Consider the following 19,485-nt stretch of genomic DNA (forward strand, 5'->3'; position numbering starts at 1 on the left):
GCACTACAGAAAATAGCGCAAACGATACGTAGCAAAATGACACGCAGCGCTAGCGAGACGCACCGTAGTCGGACTATGATTACTTCCCTTCTTTCTTTGCTTCGTCTGCTTTGTAAGAACTTAGAGAAAGACGATCGTCTACTTTGTAAGAACTTAGAGAAAGACGATCGTCTACTTTGTAAGAACTTAGAGAAAGACGATCGTCTACTTTGTAAGAACTTAGAGAAAGACGATCGTCTACTTTGTAAGAACTTAGAGAAAGACGATCGTCTGCTTTGTAAGAACTTAGAGAAAGACGATCGTCTACTTTGTAAGAACTTAGAGAAAGACGATCGTCTGCTTTGTAATAACTTAGAGAAAGACGATCGTCTACTTTGTAAGAACTTAGAGAAAGACGATCGTCTGCTTTGTAAGAACTTAGAGAAAGACGATCGTCTGCTTTGTAAGAACTTAGAGAAAGACGATCGAAGAAAAAGTAAAGTACTGAAAGAAGGCAACAACACTTTCCAAGTCTCTAACGTTAGCGCGAAATACGCCATACCCACCGGAGGCGTCCCTTGTACAGAATTATATTCCAAACTTACAACTATTCTCAAAGCGTCCACTTCTCAGTCAGTTCGTGTGCACGCTTTAGCTCAAGTGCAGTAAAAATCGTAAACAAGGGCACTGGTTGAAATGACCCGAACAAACAAAATCACAAAATTGCAGAATCAGCGATAAAATAAGGTAAGTTCGTGTCCTAGAATGTATAAGGAATGCTTCTAGTGCATGCCAAGAAGATCCCTACACGGATATTTTTGAGGAATTTCAAATAAATGGTCGTGCAATGTCCGGTGCGTCCCGCTACTGCGCTTGCGCTACCGTTTCTGTAGTGCTATCGACAAAAATTGCCAAAAACAGTAGTGCTATCGGCACGTAGTGCTATTGCCACAATTCACACATGCCATTATCACTACGTCTCAATAGAACTACGTGTTGATATCACTATTTTTGAAAAACCAATGTACTGTACGGTAGTGTACCGTCGATAAGGCCAAAAAAAAAAGTTGTATGTTTCTGGTAACATGGCTACAAAAATTAGGGTAGGTAGGTAGGTAGGGATTTGTGTGTGTGTGTCAGGGCCGTAGCAGCCCTACCGGCCACTCCGGCCATGGCCGGACCAGTTTTTTGTTAAAAAAAAATCGTCTTCATAAGCTTCAGCGCTGTGTTAGGAGGAAGGAGGGGTCGTGACTTAGATCGCACAATGACAGCGTTAAGCGAGAAATTGTCACTAATAGTTGAGGAGAACATAATGGCCAGGGACCGTACCTTTTTTTTATTTTATGGCCGGACCACTTTTAGGAGCTGTGCTACGACCCTGTGTGTGTGTGTGTGTGTGTGTGTGGTCAGGGTAGAAAATAACTATACAGTGACGCAAAGAGACTGGACTTACTATACAAAGAGAAAGACAACACATTACAAACCGGCACGGTTGGCCTAGTGGTAAGGCGTCCGCCCCGTGATCGGGAGGTCGTGGGTTCGAACCCCGGCCGGGTCATACCTAAGACTTTAAAATTGGCAATCTAGTGGCTGCTCCGCCTGGCGTCTGGCATTATGGGGTTAGTGCTAGGACTGGTTGGTCCGGTGTCAGAATAATGTGACTGGGTGAGACATGAAGCCTGTGCTGCGACTTCTGTCTTGTGTGTGGCGCACGTTATATGGCCCAAAGTCAGAATAGGTGTCCATTTTTGTGACATACAAAATCAATTTTAAAAATGAACATTTTCTTTGTTTTGAAAATAGAGATGTATTTTAGAGCATAAATACGCAAGGAACAGCTATGATTTAAGAAAACTCATGTTTGATCACTTCACAGATTCAGGTTTAAAAGTTTGCAGGAGTTCATAACTTCACACCGTCACAAAATTTAGACTTGTTAAATCATTGTTGCTACATGTATTGGGTCTGTTTTAGACATCTGAGCAAATTGCTACAGCAAATTACTTTGCATTTCAAGCAAGTTAAACTTGTTTTGGCCACGCATGATGCAGATGTGAACTCCATTAATGGGAAGTTCATAACTTCACATAATTTACTTTTATTGGTATCATAAATTTAATGTATACAGGCAGGAAACAATTTGTTTTGTTTTTTAATCTGAAAAAGGTGAGCTGGAACATGAAGGTAATTTTTGAAGATGAAGTGTGGAGAAGATTTTTTGGTTATCTGTATTATTTATAGAAATTAATATTGTCACAATTTTTTCACAGCAAATATTGGCATAAATTATCATTAAATCTACAATTTTGCTGTTTTTGTGCAAAATGTGCTTGAAAAGTACCATCAAAAGGATTTCAATACACCAAAATGTTTGTCTGACTCAAAGAGTTGGCAGAAACTGAAAGTTTTTTTAGAATGTCCTAGGAGTTCATAACTTCACACCGTGACATCACAAACTATGGCTAATTCAAACCAAAGTAAGAAAGTGCATATGTCATCTTATTTTCTCTCCAGCTACTCTTTGTAATCAACATACAACTAAGTAATAAGAGTAAAACATTTGTGAAAACAAACGATAACAAAAATCATAAAATGTGAGCGTGCGCATAACTTCACAAGAATTTTTGTTATGTTGGTCTCTAGTACAGTTACTGTATAATATATTTGCAAAACAATGACAAACTGAGAACACAGAGTTATAGTATAGGCTAAAGCTGCACTTATATTACAAAATCAGATTTTAATTGCCAAAATAAAACAAATTGTTTGAAACTTGTGAAAGTTCATAACTTCACATCAATCACACATTTATACTAAAATAACTAACTAAAGTCTCTTGCAAATAATTCTAAACAACTTAAATGATTTACTTAACCAAACTCAGTCATGAAAACTGTTACCGAAATCATTATTTAGTTAGTGTTTATGTCAGCTGACTGTGTGTTCATAACTTCACATCATTTATTTAACTGAAAAGCTACGTACTAAAATCTGCTGGTAAATTAAAATAAAAATGACATCAAACTGTAACAGCCTACTCTGGAGAAGAGCAGCACATCATTTGAGGTAGTGATTTAGTGTAGTAAATTAATTATTGTGTATAAATCATACTCATGGCATGTGTTCATAACTTCACACCGTGGGGCTGAGGGTCAGTTGATGTGAAGTTATGTACACCGTGCAGTCAACCCAGATTCATGCTGGAATTATCAAAATGTAATTTTGAGGGTTAATATTCAGAAAACTTCTTACAAAATGTCCAGATAAAGTCAAATGTACTCTTTTGCTATTAACAAGGCATTATTTTAAACACGCCCTTGAAAAATGAGCTTGAGTTATGTGAAGTTATGAACTTCATGACAAAACGGCTAAGTACTTCAGAAAGAAACAGTCAGCAGCCAGTAGATTCTTTTTGTGATGAAAATCATGGTACAGTGTAATTTGGAAACTGAAAATAGTCATTTTACATATATTTTGGGTTTTGACTTGAGTTAGTAACTCTCACATAAAAATAGTGCGCAAGACACAGAGAAAATGGCTAACTAAAGCATACGGCTTGACTTTAGTGACAAAAATTGCTTAGTATCTAAATCTAATGTACTTTTATATGCAAAATTGCTGTTCCACTACAACCTTAACTTTCATGGCTAGCATTTAAGGACAAAAAACACTCTCAGTGGAGATAGTAGGAAAGTTCATAACTTTCTCACAAGAATTTTTTATTTCTCAATTACTCAAACACCAATGAATGAACTTGATGCAAACTTTCAGTGTGACTGCTGCTAGTGGATCCAAATGCATTACAAAGCTAGGTGTTCCCCAACCAGTCAATTTACTCATTTTATAAGGCAAAAGGTTGGAAAGTTCATAACTCTTTTTTCACAAGAAAATCTGCACGTAAACTTCAAACTACTTTTGAACATGCAAAAACAAGTCAAACAACCCTTTTTATGTTTTATACCTCTGCAAAACATACTGTAAAATACTTTTTTACAAAAATATATCAGGTTTCAATCTTTAATTATTATTTAGAGCTGATCAGTGAACATAAATGAAGTCTTACGGAAATAGTTATGAACTTTCTGTGAAATTTTGTCTCCCCATTTTCTGCAGGCTCACTGACAAAATTCAAAAACTTTGCTTTGTCAAAGGTACATTTGAGTTTTACTGGCTCAGTGAAAAGTCATTCATGACATTCTGTCCCATAAATATGACAGAGTAGACCATGTTTCAATATGCTGTAAGGTCATGTCACAAAAAATGGCCAAAATGTAGTGCTGCTGACTTCAGATAATGGCGACATTTTCATTAAAAACAACAACTGAGCACACAATGTTTCTCTAGGTGTGTACTTCATACTTTTTTTTACAAGTCTCATTAATCTTTACAAGGATTTTATTTTTCTTTGATGTACAAATCAGGTTAGAGCCAAGGTTGCACAGCTATTTCAGCTGTGGACACCATTTCAGACTTAAGGCCATATGTCAAAGCAGCACCGCCCTGATATGGCCCTTCGTGGTCGGCTGGGCGTTAAGCAAGCAAACAAACAAATTTACATCAGCGACATTTTTGAAAACTGAATGGGAGGTAATCACTTGAAAACTGTCCAACTACTTGTAGGGGTTCTAAACACAGTTCTTTCCCATTGACCGTTCTGATAAGTTAGTACCACGTGGCGAAAACTTTCTTAGAAGTGTTGAACCGATCTATAGGATTCAAAATGGCGGCCGCAAGTTGGACCTCAACTCGTAGACCTGTTTTCAAGTGATACAGTGTTCTGGAAGCTCTACAAGAAGTGATTTATGGATTACCACACAGAAGAATACTTTTATGGGCTGTAATGTTAGTACCTGATGTTTGACACCAGTTTTAGCAGTGTTTTGTGTGGTTTTACGTGCTGCAATGTGTGTGTGTAATTTGTTGACAAAAATGGTCATTATATCAATTTTTACTATAACTTTAAGTATAACAATCACAAACAAAGTCCAATGATCATGTTATCACATAATAGCCAAGGGTATAAGCAAAACACATGCCAAAGATCTAAGAGATATCTCAATAAATGATCGAGCAGTGAACAGATTAGTGAAGAAAGCGTAATTTTGCCCTGGCGCACAGTAATACCAAAATGCTGTTAGTGTTATACTGTGGCAGTGAAGGGGTTAATATGAATATTTTTAAAGTTCTTTTGGAAACGTAAAGTAACTCTACCTGTATTGCCAATATATTCACAAAAAGTTATGGTGATCTTTATTCACTTATTGGTCATGTTTTCTTGAAGTTTGACACATTTTCATTGAGACATTTACTGATTTAGGATATTGAACTTTCAGTGGAGGACCCCCCCAAAAATGACTGCAAAACGTGCTCTTTTGGGCCTTTCAAACGGTTAACCCCTACCTCATTTGAAAACAGATTGTATCAAGACTAATCAAGTTAGGTGCACAAATCAAACTGTTTTTGAATGTTAATTGAATGGTAATTGAATGTTAATTGAATGGCATTTCCATCGATATGCAGACATTTTTCTTATCAGCAAATCCTGATTTTTTACAGATTTTAAAATACGGGACTATGGTTTTTGTCTGGTCGATTTTGGGGGTACCCTGACTTCGGCGGCGGTCACATGATACCTACAAAAAGAATCTTTAATCCGAAAAGTGTGCAAGGTAGCCAACATATTAATGGCATATAAAGTTTGAATAAAATGACACGTGAATGAATGTTTTAGTTGGGATACGAAAATGGGTGCAATAATTGTTTTGCTCAGTTTATATAAAATTTATATAATTCATTCAATGTTAATTGTTGATGCAGGTGCAGGAGAATGGGCAACCGTAGCAGTAAAACAACCAATGAGGACTGGAGCTCGGATGAGGACGGTGGGTCGGACTACGAACACAACTACAAGTATCACACCACTGTGCTGCACCACAGCCCCACTGACGGCTTTCAGTCCGACGACGAGGAGGAAGATGAGGACGGCAGAAAGAACAACAGCAGCAACAAGTTGTTGCCGGCTGTGGCTGCAACCAGTCCTGTCAGCAACCCTCCGGCAGTGAACAGCACAGCCAGTCCTGTCAGCAATGCTGGGGACAATTGCCACGTAGGAAACACAGCCAGCGATCCAGCAGTGAAAGTGAGCGACGCAGGGGACAGTCACAAGGTGGGTGACACAGCCACTGCCGACAACGGTCACCGGGACAACACCGGGCCGGTGATGGATGGTGCCGTGTTTGTTGTGTCACGCACAACTCACGAGTCTGGTGTCAGCGGTCACAAACAGGGGGAAGCGGAGCACAGGACGAAAGAAGTCAGGAGACAAGCTCAGTGTGACGGTAGAACGGACACTGTCAGTGTGGGTGGGCAGGGGTCTGTCTCAGCTCAATGCATAATGAATGTCTCAGCTCAGCGCATGGTGAATGTTTCAGCTCAGCGCATGGTGAACGGAGAAACACAGAGCGTGCAGACCAAGGTGGAGGCAGAGGAAGTGTATGAGACGGCAGGAGAGGGAATGGAGGGGGAAGGTGAGGAGAGTGATAATGATTCCCTGTCCACCATCACCCCTCCCCGCACCAGGCGGCAATCGGACTCGGACCGCAGTATGTCGCTCGACTCAGACTCGGAGGAGAAGGAGGAGTCGACCTCGGCTGAGTCGGATGAGGTCACTGTCGCAGAGGTCATTCCACCACGCTCCTCCAAGTCAACACCAGCTAGGGGTCAGGGCCCTGCGTCACGGTTACGACTTTCCCCTCGCTCCACTCCCCTACTGTCTGCCTCACGATCCCCTCCCACCCCCCAGCGACAGCTCCCCCGTCGACAGGGGAGATCACCAGACTCGTACCGTCACGCCAGGAAGAGGGCCGCCTCCCCGAAGCAAGCGCTTCCTGCAAAGAGAAGCAAGCCTGCAGATGGCATCGACTTCTCTCCAGACAGAAATCGTTACGGCGTGTTTGAGTCCGAGTCCGAGTCGGACACAGCCAGTCGCACCACGAGAAGAAGCCAGAGAATGGCTGTTCCACCCCCGCCCCCACCTCCCAGAGCTGTAAGAGGGAGCGGGTCTCTGTCTGCCCGAACCCTGCGTCAGGCGGCCAAGCGAGCAGCGTCTCAGTTTGTGGAGACGTCCAGGAAGATGCTGCAGGACGCCAGGGCCGCGGCCAGGATTCTGACAGAAAGCACGTCCTCCAAGCGTCGCGCTTCCTTCGTCGCTGATGATGGCGATACCATGTCGGAAGCCAAGCGGAGATCCCCGGCCAAGCGAGAGACGAGGAGGGAGGCGGAGGGGAGACGTGAGGAGAGGTTGGGTCAGAGTTCGCAGGGGGTGCTGCCAGCGAGAAAAGACAGCCACAGGAGAGGGGCGGTCAAACGCAGGGCGGAGGACGCTGCAAGCACACCCGGCGACGACTCAGATATGGTCATGGACGACATTAGGGGGGACGGCCGGTCAGACTCGGTGAGTGTCAGGAAGGATGGAGGGCGGTTTAGAAAGTTCACTCGCAATGACACCAACCCTGTTGTCGTCCTGTCGAGAAACTTCCGACACTCCCCGCATCTTCCACCGCCATCACAACCCCCCAACATCCGCAGTAACTCTCTGCCGCTCTTCTCCGGTGCGGCCGCCACAAGCCCTCCGTCTGGATCTCACCACAACACTAGCTTCACTGGGACAGCGGTCAACCCGTGTAACACTAGCTTCACTGGGACAGCGGTCAACCCGTTTCACAATGTGACGCTTGTTCCCACGTCCTCCTCCCACAACCACTCCCGAGGCAGCATGGACAGCATCAGTGCGGAGTTGTCCCCTCCCTCCGGCATGGCCCCCGCTGTCTTCAGCTTCTTCAGCAACCTTGCCCCCAGCTACACCCCCACCCCGTCTCCTGTCGCCCTCAGCGCTGGCAGTGTGTGGTCCAGGATCAACACTCGCACACGTCAACCGACAGCCACGCTGGCCAGCGGTCAGCAAGAGACATCACCCACACCAGGTACGAGCAGCAGCGGCAGGATGCAGACACGTTACAGCCCGCAGACAGTTCCTGTGACGTCTGTGTCACCGTCGTATCCAGCTCGCAGCACGCCCAGAGTGCCCTCCCTTACCCTGACAGGACAGTTTGCACAGAGGTAAGTACTAGCTGTCTGATCACTCCCAGAGTGCCCTCCCTTACCCTGACAGAACAACACTAGCTGTCTGATCACTCCCAGAGTGCCCTCCCTTACCCTGACAGAACAACACTAGCTGTCTGATCACTCCCAGAGTGCCCTCCCTTACCCTGACAGAACAACACTAGCTGTCTGATCACTCCCAGAGTGCTCTCCCTTACCCTGACAGAACAACACTAGCTGTCTGATCACTCCCAGAGTGCCCTACCTTACCCTGACAGAACAACCATAGCTGTCTGATCACTCCCAGAGTGCCCTCCCTTACCCTGACAGAACAACACTCGCTGTCTGATCACTCCCAGAGTGCCCTCCCTTACCCTGACAGAACAACATTCGCTGTCTGATCACTCCCAGAGTGCCCTACCTTACCCTGACAGAACAACCATAGCTGTCTGATCACTCCCATAGTGCCCTCCCTTACCCTGACAGAACAACCCCTTGCTGTCTGATCACTCCCAGAGTGCCCTCCCTTACCCTGACAGAACAACACTCGCTGTCTGATCACTCTCAGAGTGCCCTACCTTACCCTGACAGGACAACACTAGCTGTCTGATCACTCCCATAGTGCCCTCCCTTACCCTGACAGAACAACACTAGCTGTCTGATCACTCCCAGAGTGCCCTCCCTTACCCTGACAGGACAACTCTAGCTGTCTGATCACTCCCAGAGTGCCCTACCTTACCCTGACAGGACAACACTAGCTGTCTGATCACTCCCAGAGTGCCCTCCCTTACCCTGACATACCCTGACAGGATATCACTAGCTGTCTGATCACTCCCAGAGTGCCCTACCTTACCCTGACAGGACAACACTAGCTGTCTGATCACTCCCAGAGTGCCCTCCCTTACCCTGACAGGACAACACTAGCTGTCTGATCACTCCCAGAGTGCCCTCCCTTACACTGACAGAACAACACTAGCTGTCTGATCACTCCCAGAGTGCCCTCCCTTACCCTGACAGGACAATACTAGCTGTCTGATCACTCCCTGAGTGCCCTCCCTTACCCTGACAGGATAACACTAGCTGTCTGATCACTCCCAGAGTGCCCTCCCTTACCCTGACAGAACCACACTAGCTGTCTGATCACTCCCAGAGTGCCCTCCCTTACCCTGACAGAACCACACTAGCTGTCTGATCACCCCCAGAGTGCCCTACCTTACCCTAACAGAACAACACTAGCTGTCTGATCACTCCCAGAGTGCCCTCCCTTACCCTGACAGAACAACACTAGCTGTCTGATCACTCCCAGAGTGCACTACCTTACCCTGACAGGACAACACTAGCTGTCTGATCACTCCCAGAGTGCCCTACCTTACCCTGACAGGACAACACTAGCTGTCCGATCACTCCCAGAGTGCCCTACCTTACCCTGACAGGACAACACTAGCTGTCTGATCACTCCCAGAGTGCCCTCCCTTACCCTGACAGGATAACACTAGCTGTCTGATCACTCCCAGAGTGCCCTACCTTACCCTGACAGGACAACACTAGCTGTCTGATCACTCCCAGAGTGCCCTACCTTACCCTGACAGGACAACACTAGCTGTCTGATCACTCCCAGAGTGCCCTCCCTTACCCTGACAGAACAACACTAGCTGTCTGATCACTCCCAGAGTGCCCTCCCTTACCCTGACAAAACAACACTAGCTGTCTGATCACCCCCAGAGTGCCCTCCCTTACCCTGACAGAACAACACCAGCTGTCTGATCACTCCCAGAGTGCCCTCTCTTACCCTGACAGGACAACACTAGCTGTCTGATCACTCCCAGAGTGCCCTACATTACCCTGACAGAACAACACTAGCTGTCTGATCACTCCCAGAGTGCCCTACCTTACCCTGACAGGACAACACTAGCTGTCTGATCACTCCAAGAGTGCCCTACCTTACCCTGACAGGACAACACTAGCTGTCTGATCACTCCCAGAGTGCCCTCCCTTACCCTGACAGAACAACACTAGCTGTCCGATCACTCCCAGAGTGCCCTACCTTACCCTGACAGGACAACACTAGCTGTCTGATCACTCCCAGAGTGCCCTACCTTACCCTGACAGGACAACACTAGCTGTCTGATCACTCCCAGAGTGCCCTCCCTTACCCTGACAGGACAACACCAGCTGTCTGATCACTCCCAGAGGGCCCTCCCTTACCCTGACAGGACAACACTAGCTGTCTGATCACTCCCAGAGTGCCCTACCTTACCCTGACAGGATAACACTAGCTGTCTGATCACTCCCAGAGTGCAATACATTACCCTGACAGGACAACACTAGCTGTCTGATCACTCCCAGAGTGCCCTCCCTTACCCTGACAGAACAACACTAGCTGTCCGATCACTCCCAGAGTGCCCTCCCTTACCCTGACAGAACAACACTAGCTGTCCGATCACTCCCAGAGTGCCCTACCTTACCCTGACAGGACAACACTAGCTGTCTGATCACTCCCAGAGTGCCCTACCTTACCCTGACAGGATAACACTAGCTGTCTGATCACTCCCAGAGTGCCCTCCCTTACCCTGACAGGACAACACTAGCTGTCTGATCACTCCCAGAGTGCCCTCCCTTACCCTGACAGGATAACACTAGCTGTCTGATCACTCCCAGAGTGCCCCCCCCTTACCCTGACAGGATAACACTAGCTGTCTGATCACTCCCAGAGTGCCCTCCCTTACCCTGACAGGACAACACTAGCTGTCTGATCACTCCCAGAGTGCCCTCCCTTACCCTGACAGAACAACACTAGCTGTCTGATCACTCCCAGAGTGCCCTCCCTTACCCTGACAGGATAACACTAGCTATCTAATCACTCCCAGAGTGCCCTCCCTTACCCTGACAGGACAACACTAGCTGTCTGATCACTCCCAGAGTGCCCTCCCTTACCCTGACAGGATAACACTAGCTGTCTGATCACTCCCAGAGTGCCCTACCTTACCCTGACAGGATATCACTAGCTGTCTGATCACTCCCAGAGTGCCCTACCTTACCCTAACAGAACAACACTAGCTGTCTGATCACTCCCAGAGTGCCCTCCCTTACCCTGACAGAACAACACTAGCTGTCTGATCACTCCCAGAGTGCCCTACCTTACCCTGACAGGACAACACTAGCTGTCTGATCACTCCCAGAGTGCCCTCCCTTACCCTGACAGGATAACACTAGCTGTCTGATCACTCCCAGAGTGCCCTACCTTACCCTGACAGGATATCACTAGCTGTCTGATCACTCCCAGAGTGCCCTCCCTTACCCTGACAGGACAACACTAGCTGTCTGATCACTCCCAGAGTGCCCTCCCTTACCCTGACAGGATAACACTAGCTGTCTGATCACTCCCAAAGTGCCCTCCCTTACCCTGACAGGACAACACTAGCTGTCTGATCACTCCCAGAGGGCCCTCCCTCACCCTGACAGAACAACACTAGCTGTCTGATCACTCCCAGAGTGCCCTCCCTTACCCTGACAGGATAACACTAGCTGTCTGATCACTCCCAGAGTGCCCTCCCTTACCCTGACAGGATAACACTAGCTGTCTGATCACTCCCAGAGTGCCCTCCCTTACCCTGACAGGATAACACTAGCTGTCTGATCACTCCCAGAGTGCCCTCCCTTACCCTGACAGGACAACACTAGCTGTCTGATCACTCCCAGAGTGCCCTCCCTTACCCTGACAGGATAACACTAGCTGTCTGATCACTCCCAGAGTGCCCTACCTTACCCTGACAGAACAACCATAGCTGTCTGATCACTCCCAGAGTGCCCTCCCTTACCCTGACAGAACAACACTCGCTGTCTGATCACTCCCAGAGTGCCCTCCCTTACCCTGACAGAACAACATTCGCTGTCTGATCACTCCCAGAGTGCCCTACCTTACCCTGACAGAACAACCATAGCTGTCTCATCACTCCCACAGGGTTCCTGCAGGGCAGAGCTGATACAATTCAAGGAGTTTTCAAGGACATTTCCAGGACCAAATAAATGCTTTTCAAGGACATGATTTTCCCCAAATTAATGCAAAGCACCAAGCTTACCTTCAGGAAGGGAAGCAACTACAGGTGACTAGTAATAGTTAGTTCGTCTGCTTTTGTTTTCACTCGATCTTTTATTCTCCCAAAATGTGTGTACTGTATTTGACGAAAAAAAAGGGGGTTGCATTTTTTTTTAAAATAAGACAAGCTGCTGACGAAATGTATTGGCAACAATTTGGAAAAATCAAGTACTTTTCAATGACTATTTAACAAAACTCTATTTTCAAGCACTTTTCAAGGCCTGGAAAAGGTTTTCCAATTTTCAAGGAGTTTTCCAGGGTTCAAGGACTCTGTACGAACCCTGCTCCCAGAGTGCCCTCCCTTACCCTGACAGAACAACCCCTTGCTGTCTGATCACTCCCAGAGTGCCCTCCCTTACCCTGACAGAACAACACTCGCTGTCTGATCACTCTCAGAGTGCCCTACCTTACCCTGACAGGACAACACTAGCTGTCTGATCACTCCCAGAGTGCCCTCCCTTACCCTGACAGAACAACACTAGCTGTCTGATCACTCCCAGAGTGCCCTCCCTTACCCTGACAGAACAACCATAGCTGTCTGATCACTCCCAGAGTGCCCTACCTTACCCTGACAGGACAACACTAGCTGTCTGATCACTCCCAGAGTGCCCTCCCTTACCCTGACATACCCTGACAGGATATCACTAGCTGTCTGATCACTCCCAGAGTGCCCTACCTTACCCTGACAGGACAACACTAGCTGTCTGATCACTCCCAGAGTGCCCTCCCTTACCCTGACAGGACAACACTAGCTGTCTGATCACTCCCAGAGTGCCCTACCTTACCCTGACAGGACAACACTAGCTGTCTGATCACTCCCAGAGTGCCTTCCCTTACCCTGACAGGACAATACTAGCTGTCTGATCACTCCCTGAGTGCCCTCCCTTACCCTGACAGGATAACACTAGCTGTCTGATCACTCCCAGAGTGCCCTCCCTTACCCTGACAGAACCACACTAGCTGTCTGATCACTCCCAGAGGGCCCTCCCTCACCCTGACAGAACAACACTAGCTGTCTGATCACCCCCAGAGTGCCCTACCTTACCCTAACAGAACAACACTAGCTGTCTGATCACTCCCAGAGTGCCCTCCCTTACCCTGACAGAACAACACTAGCTGTCTGATCACTCCCAGAGTGCACTACCTTACCCTGACAGGACAACACTAGCTGTCTGATCACTCCCAGAGTGCCCTACCTTACCCTGACAGGACAACACTAGCTGTCCGATCACTCCCAGAGTGCCCTACCTTACCCTGACAGGACAACACTAGCTGTCTGATCACTCCCAGAGTGCCCTCCCTTACCCTGACAGGATAACACTAGCTGTCTGATCACTCCCAGAGTGCCCTACCTTACCCTGACAGAACAACACTAGCTGTCTGATCACTCCCAGAGTGCCCTCCCTTACCCTGACAGGACAACACTAGCTGTCTGATCACTCCCAGAGTGCCCTCCCTTTCCCTGACAGAACAACACTAGCTGTCTGATCACTCCCAGAGTGCCCTCCCTTACCCTGACAAAACAACACTAGCTGTCTGATCACCCCCAGAGTGCCCTCCCTTACCCTGACAGAACAACACCAGCTGTCTGATCACTCCCAGAGTGCCCTCTCTTACCCTGACAGGACAACACTAGCTGTCTGATCACTCCCAGAGTGCCCTACATTACCCTGACAGAACAACACTAGCTGTCTGATCACTCCCAGAGTGCCCTACCTTACCCTGACAGGATAACACTAGCTGTCTGATCACTCCCAGAGTGCCCTCCCTTACCCTGACAGAACAACACTAGCTGTCCGATCACTCCCAGAGTGCCCTACCTTACCCTGACAGGACAACACTAGCTGTCTGATCACTCCCAGAGTGCCCTACCTTACCCTGACAGGACAACACTAGCTGTCTGATCACTCCCAGAGTGCCCTCCCTTACCCTGACAGGACAACACCAGCTGTCTGATCACTCCCAGAGTGCCCTCCCTTACCCTGACAGGACAACACTAGCTGTCTGATCACTCCCAGAGTGCCCTACCTTACCCTGACAGGATAACACTAGCTGTCTGATCACTCCCAGAGTGCCCTACATTACCCTGACAGGACAACACTAGCTGTCTGATCACTCCAAGAGTGCCCTACCTTACCCTGACAGAACAACACTAGCTGTCTGATCACTCCCAGAGTGCCCTCCCTTACCCTGACAGGACAACACTAGCTGTCTGATCACTCCCAGAGTGCCCTACCTTACCCTGACAGGACAACACTAGCTGTCTGATCACTCCCAGAGTGCCCTCCCTTACCCTGACAGGACAACACTAGCTGTCTGATCACTCCCAGAGTGCCCTCCCTTACCCTGACAGGATAACACTAGCTGTCTGATCACTCCCAGAGTGCCCCCCCCTTACCCTGACAGGATAACACTAGCTGTCTGATCACTCCCAGAGTGCCCTCCCTTACCCTGACAGGACAACACTAGCTGTCTGATCACTCCCAGAGTGCCCTCCCTTTCCCTGACAGAACAACACTAGCTGTCTGATCACTCCCAGAGTGCCCTCCCTTACCCTGACAGGATAACACTAGCTATCTAATCACTCCCAGAGTGCCCTCCCTTACCCTGACAGGACAACACTAGCTGTCTGATCACTCCCAGAGTGCCCTCCCTTACCCTGACAGGATAACACTAGCTGTCTGATCACTCCCAGAGTGCCCTACCTTACCCTGACAGGATATCACTAGCTGTCTGATCACTCCCAGAGTGCCCTCCCTTACCCTGACAGGATAACACTAGCTGTCTGATCACTCCCAGAGTGCCCTCCCTTACCCTGACAGAACAACACTAGCTGTCTGATCACTCTCAGAGTGCCCTACCTTACCCTGACAGGACAACACTAGCTGTCTGATCACTCCCAGAGTGCCCTCCCTTACCCTGACAGGATAACACTAGCTGTCTGATCACTCCCAGAGTGCCCTACCTTACCCTGACAGGATATCACTAGCTGTCTGATCACTCCCAGAGTGCCCTCCCTTACCCTGACAGGACAACACTAGCTGTCTGATCACTCCCAGAGTGCCCTCCCTTACCCTGACAGGATAACACTAGCTGTCTGATCACTCCCAAAGTGCCCTCCCTTACCCTGACAGGACCACACTAGCTGTCTGATCACTCCCAGAGAGCCCTCCCTCACCCTGACAGAACAACACTAGCTCTCTGATCACTCCCAGAGTGCCCTCCCTTACCCTGACAGGATAACACTAGCTGTCTGATCACTCCCAGAGTGCCCTCCCTTACCCTGACAGGACAACACTAGCTGTCTGATCACTCCCAGAGTGCCCTCCCTTACCCTGACAGGATAACACTAGCTGTCTGATCACTCCCAGAGTGCCCTCCCTTACCCTGACAGGACAACACTAGCTGTCTGATCACTCCCAGAGTGCCCTCCCTTACCCTGACAGAACAACACTAGCTGTCTGATCACTCCCAGAGTGCCCTCCCTTACCCTGACAGGATAACACTAGCTGTCTGATCACTCCCAGAGTGCCCTGGGATAACACTAGCTGTCTGATCACTCCCAGAGTGCCCTACCTTACCCTGACAGGACAACACTAGCTGTCTGATCACTCCCAGAGTGCCCTCCCTTACCCTGACAGAACAACACTAGCTGTCTGATCACTCCCAGAGTGCCCTCCCTTACCCTGACAGAACAACACTAGCTGTCTGATCACTCCCAGAGTGCCCTACCTTACCCTGACAGAACAACACTAGCTGTCTTATCACTGCCAGAGTGCCCTCCCTTACCCTAACAGAACAACACTAGCTGTCTGATCACTCCCAGAGTGCCCTACCTTACCCTGACAGGACAACACTAGCTGTCTGATCACTCCCAGAGTGCCCTCCCTTACCCTGACAGAACAACACTAGTTGTCTGATCACTCCCAGAGTGCCCTACCTTAAGAGTGCCCTCCCTTACCCTGACAGAACAACACTAGCTGTCTGATCACTCCCAGAGTGCCCTCCCTTACCCTGACAGAACAACACTAGCTGTCTGATCACTCCCAGAGTGCCCTCCCTTACCCTGACAGAACAACACTAGCTGTCTGATCACTCCCAGAGTGACCTACCTTACCCTGACAGAACAACACTAGCTGTCTGATCACTCCCAGAGTGCCCTCCCTTACCCTGACCCTGACAGAACAACACTAGCTGTCTGATCACTCCCAGAGTGACCTACCTTACCCTGACAGAACAACACTAGCTGTCTGATCACTCCCAGAGTGCCCTCCCTTACCCTGACAGGACAACACTAGCTGTCTGATCACTCCCAGAGTGCCCTACCTTACCCTGACAGAACAACACTAGTTGCCTGTAGTTGTTTTGAATGCTTTAGACTCATGATTGCTGCCTAAAGTCAGTTAAGGTCAGAAGTTGATCCAAAGGTAGCTAGTTGGCTTAGTAGTTCTTTTAAGATCACCCACAGGGATGTTGTTACAAATTCACACCTATAGGACAAATGTCCTGAGCTCTTCGGCAGCAATAGGACATTTGACCGCTTTCAGAAATATCAATAGGACATCATAGTGTTGTGCAAAACACTGTACATGGAATGGCTTAAAAATCATGTGCACACACACATACATATATATATACACCGAACATTTTGGAATACATTGTTTTATTAATTTAGTTTCAAATAGGACACACAAAAAGAAACAAACTAAAAAGCAACCAAAACTTTCTTGTTTTGATTGTCTCACAAACTGCATGATTTGACTAGAAAATGAAATACTGAGAACATTTTAAAAAGTCCGTTTCAACACAGATTTGACAAAGCAGTATGGTCTCTTTGCTGTGAAGGTCTCACCAACCAAACAGGGTCAGCCATGAATAGTTAAAAGACCGTTTCTGCGAATTTCCTGCTGTGCCGACACCATGTCCTGTACAAAAGACAAAACTTCTCTTTCCGTGGTTGTGTCACGTTTCAGCGGCAACACTGTCATTTTCAAGAATGATGCTCGCCGTGTTTTCACCTGTTATTGACCCAAACGGAGCACAGGATGCCGTTGAAAAGTCAAAGGTGTTCAGCTTTTGTTAAACTTTGGCAGGCCTTAGTTTTTATTTCGGTGACATAATTTAATGTGCTTCGTGAAGATGTCTCGAACTGAAACCAAAAGCAGATGCAAGACTTATAGTCAGTTGGAGTTGTCTCCCGTAGTTCTGGAAAACGCAAGATCCGCACTGCACAACTTCGGTGCACATGTACGCGAGAGTGCTCGGTCACTTTTTGAAAATGTGTATCTTGAAAGAAAAATATGGAATATCGTGACCGTCCTGTCTGAAGGAATGGAGTTCTTATCGGACAATGACCGCGCTCAGTTCAAAACGATAGGACATCTGACCACCATGCGGCTATGTGAATCTGACATTTGAGCCTTTCAATCGGTCTATGTCCGATGTCCGACGCCTAACGACATTCTTGCACCCAATTTAACACTTTCCCAGTTTTAAGAACCTACATTTTGAGATGTTCTGTTTATAGCCTCTGCAAATTGATCTGAATATGTGCAACTGCAACGTGTATCATGACGCGGGTCATGTGTGTACAACGTGTATCATGCTGCGTGTTGTGTGTGTGCAGCGTGTATCATGACGCATGTTTTGTTTGTACAGCGTGTATCATGACGCGGGTTGTGCGTGTATCATGCCGCGTGTTGTGTGTGTACAGCATGTATCATGCCGCGTGTTGTGTGTGTACAGCGTGTATCATGACGCGTGTTGTGTGTGTACAGCGTGTATTATGACGCGTGTTGTGTGTGTACAGCGTGTATCATGACGCGTGTTGTGTGTGTACAGCGTGTATCATGAGACGTGTTGTGTGTGTACAGCATGTATGATGCCACATATTGTGTCTGTACAGCGTTTATCATGCCGCGTGTTGTGTGTGTACAGCGTGTATCATGATGCGTGTTGTGTGTGTACAGCGTGTATCATGACATGTGTTGTGTGTGTACAGCGTGTATCATGCCGCGTGTTGTGTGTGTACAGTGTGTATCATGACGCGTGTTGTGTGTGTACAGCGTGTTTCATGACACATGTTGTGTGTGTACAGCGTGTATCATGACGCGTGTTGTGCGTGTATTATGCCGCGTGTTGTGTGTGTACAGCGTGTATCATGCCGCGTGTTGTGTGTGTGTACAGCGTGTATCATGCCGCGAGTTGTGTGTGTACAGCGTGTATCATGACGCATGTTGTGTGTGTACAGCTTGTATCATGATGCGTGCTGTGCGTGTATTATGTCGCGTGTTGTGTGTGTACATCGTGTATAATGCCACGTGTTGTGTGTGTACAGCGTGTACGATGAAGCGTGTTGTGTGTGTACAGCGTGTATCATGACACGTGTTGTGTGTGTACAGCGTGTATCATGACACATGTTGTGTGTGTACAGCGTGTATCATGACGCATGTTGTGTGTGTACAACATGTATCATGACGCTTGTTGTGTGTGTACAGCGTGTGTCATGATGCATGTTGTGTGTGTACAGCGTGTATCATGACGCGTGTTGTGTGTGTACAGCGTGTATCATGACGCGTGTTGTGTGTGTACAGCGTGTATCATGACACGTGTTGTGTGTGTACAGCGTGTATCATGCTGCGTGTTGTGTGTGTACAGCGTGTATCATGGCGCGTGTTGTGTGTGTACAGTGTGTATCATGACACGTGTTTTGTTTGTACAGCGTGTATCATGACGCGTGTTGTGTGTGTACAGCGTGTATCATGACACATGTTGTGTGTGTACAGCGTGTATCATGACACATGTTGTGTGTGTACAGTGTGTATCATGACACGTGTTTTTTTTTACAGTGTGTATCATGATGCGTGCTGTGCGTGTATTATGTCGCGTGTTGTGTGTGTACATCGTGTAATGCCACGTGTTGTGTGTGTACAGCGTGTATCATGAAGCGTGTTATGTGTGTACAGCGTGTATCATGACACGTGTTGTGTGTGTACAGCGTGTATCATGACATGTGTTGTGTGTGTACAGTGTGTATCATGACGTGTGTTGTGTGTGTACAGCATGTATCATGACGCGTTTTGTGTGTGTACAGTGTGTATCATGATGCGTGTTGTGCGTGTACAGCATGTATCATGACGCGTGTTGTGTGTGTACAGCGTGTATCATGATGCGTGTTGTGTGTGTACAGCGTGTATCATGATGCGTGTTGTGCGTGTACAGCGTGTATCATGATGCGTGTTGTGTGTGTACAGGGTGTATCATGATGCGTGTTGTGTGTGTACAGCGTGTATCATGATGCGTGTTGTACG

At 47.7% G+C, this 19,485-nt stretch overlaps 1 protein-coding gene across 1 annotated transcript in view; it reads left to right on the forward strand.

Moving 5' to 3' along the window:
• The first annotated feature begins 627 nt into the window (after nucleotides 1–627).
• The window catches only part of LOC138977911 (serine-rich adhesin for platelets-like), a 31,425-nt gene continuing 12,567 nt past the window's right edge, over nucleotides 628–19,485 (forward strand). The window contains exons 1-2 of the mRNA XM_070350515.1: nucleotides 628–726; nucleotides 5,797–8,097. Coding sequence (XP_070206616.1) covers nucleotides 5,807–8,097 — 2,291 coding nt within the window. The 5' untranslated portion in view covers nucleotides 628–726; nucleotides 5,797–5,806. The remainder of the gene's footprint in view (nucleotides 727–5,796; nucleotides 8,098–19,485) is intronic.

Source organism: Littorina saxatilis, linkage group LG10 (genome assembly GCF_037325665.1).
Source record: "Littorina saxatilis isolate snail1 linkage group LG10, US_GU_Lsax_2.0, whole genome shotgun sequence".
Lineage (NCBI taxonomy): Eukaryota > Metazoa > Mollusca > Gastropoda > Littorinimorpha > Littorinidae > Littorina > Littorina saxatilis.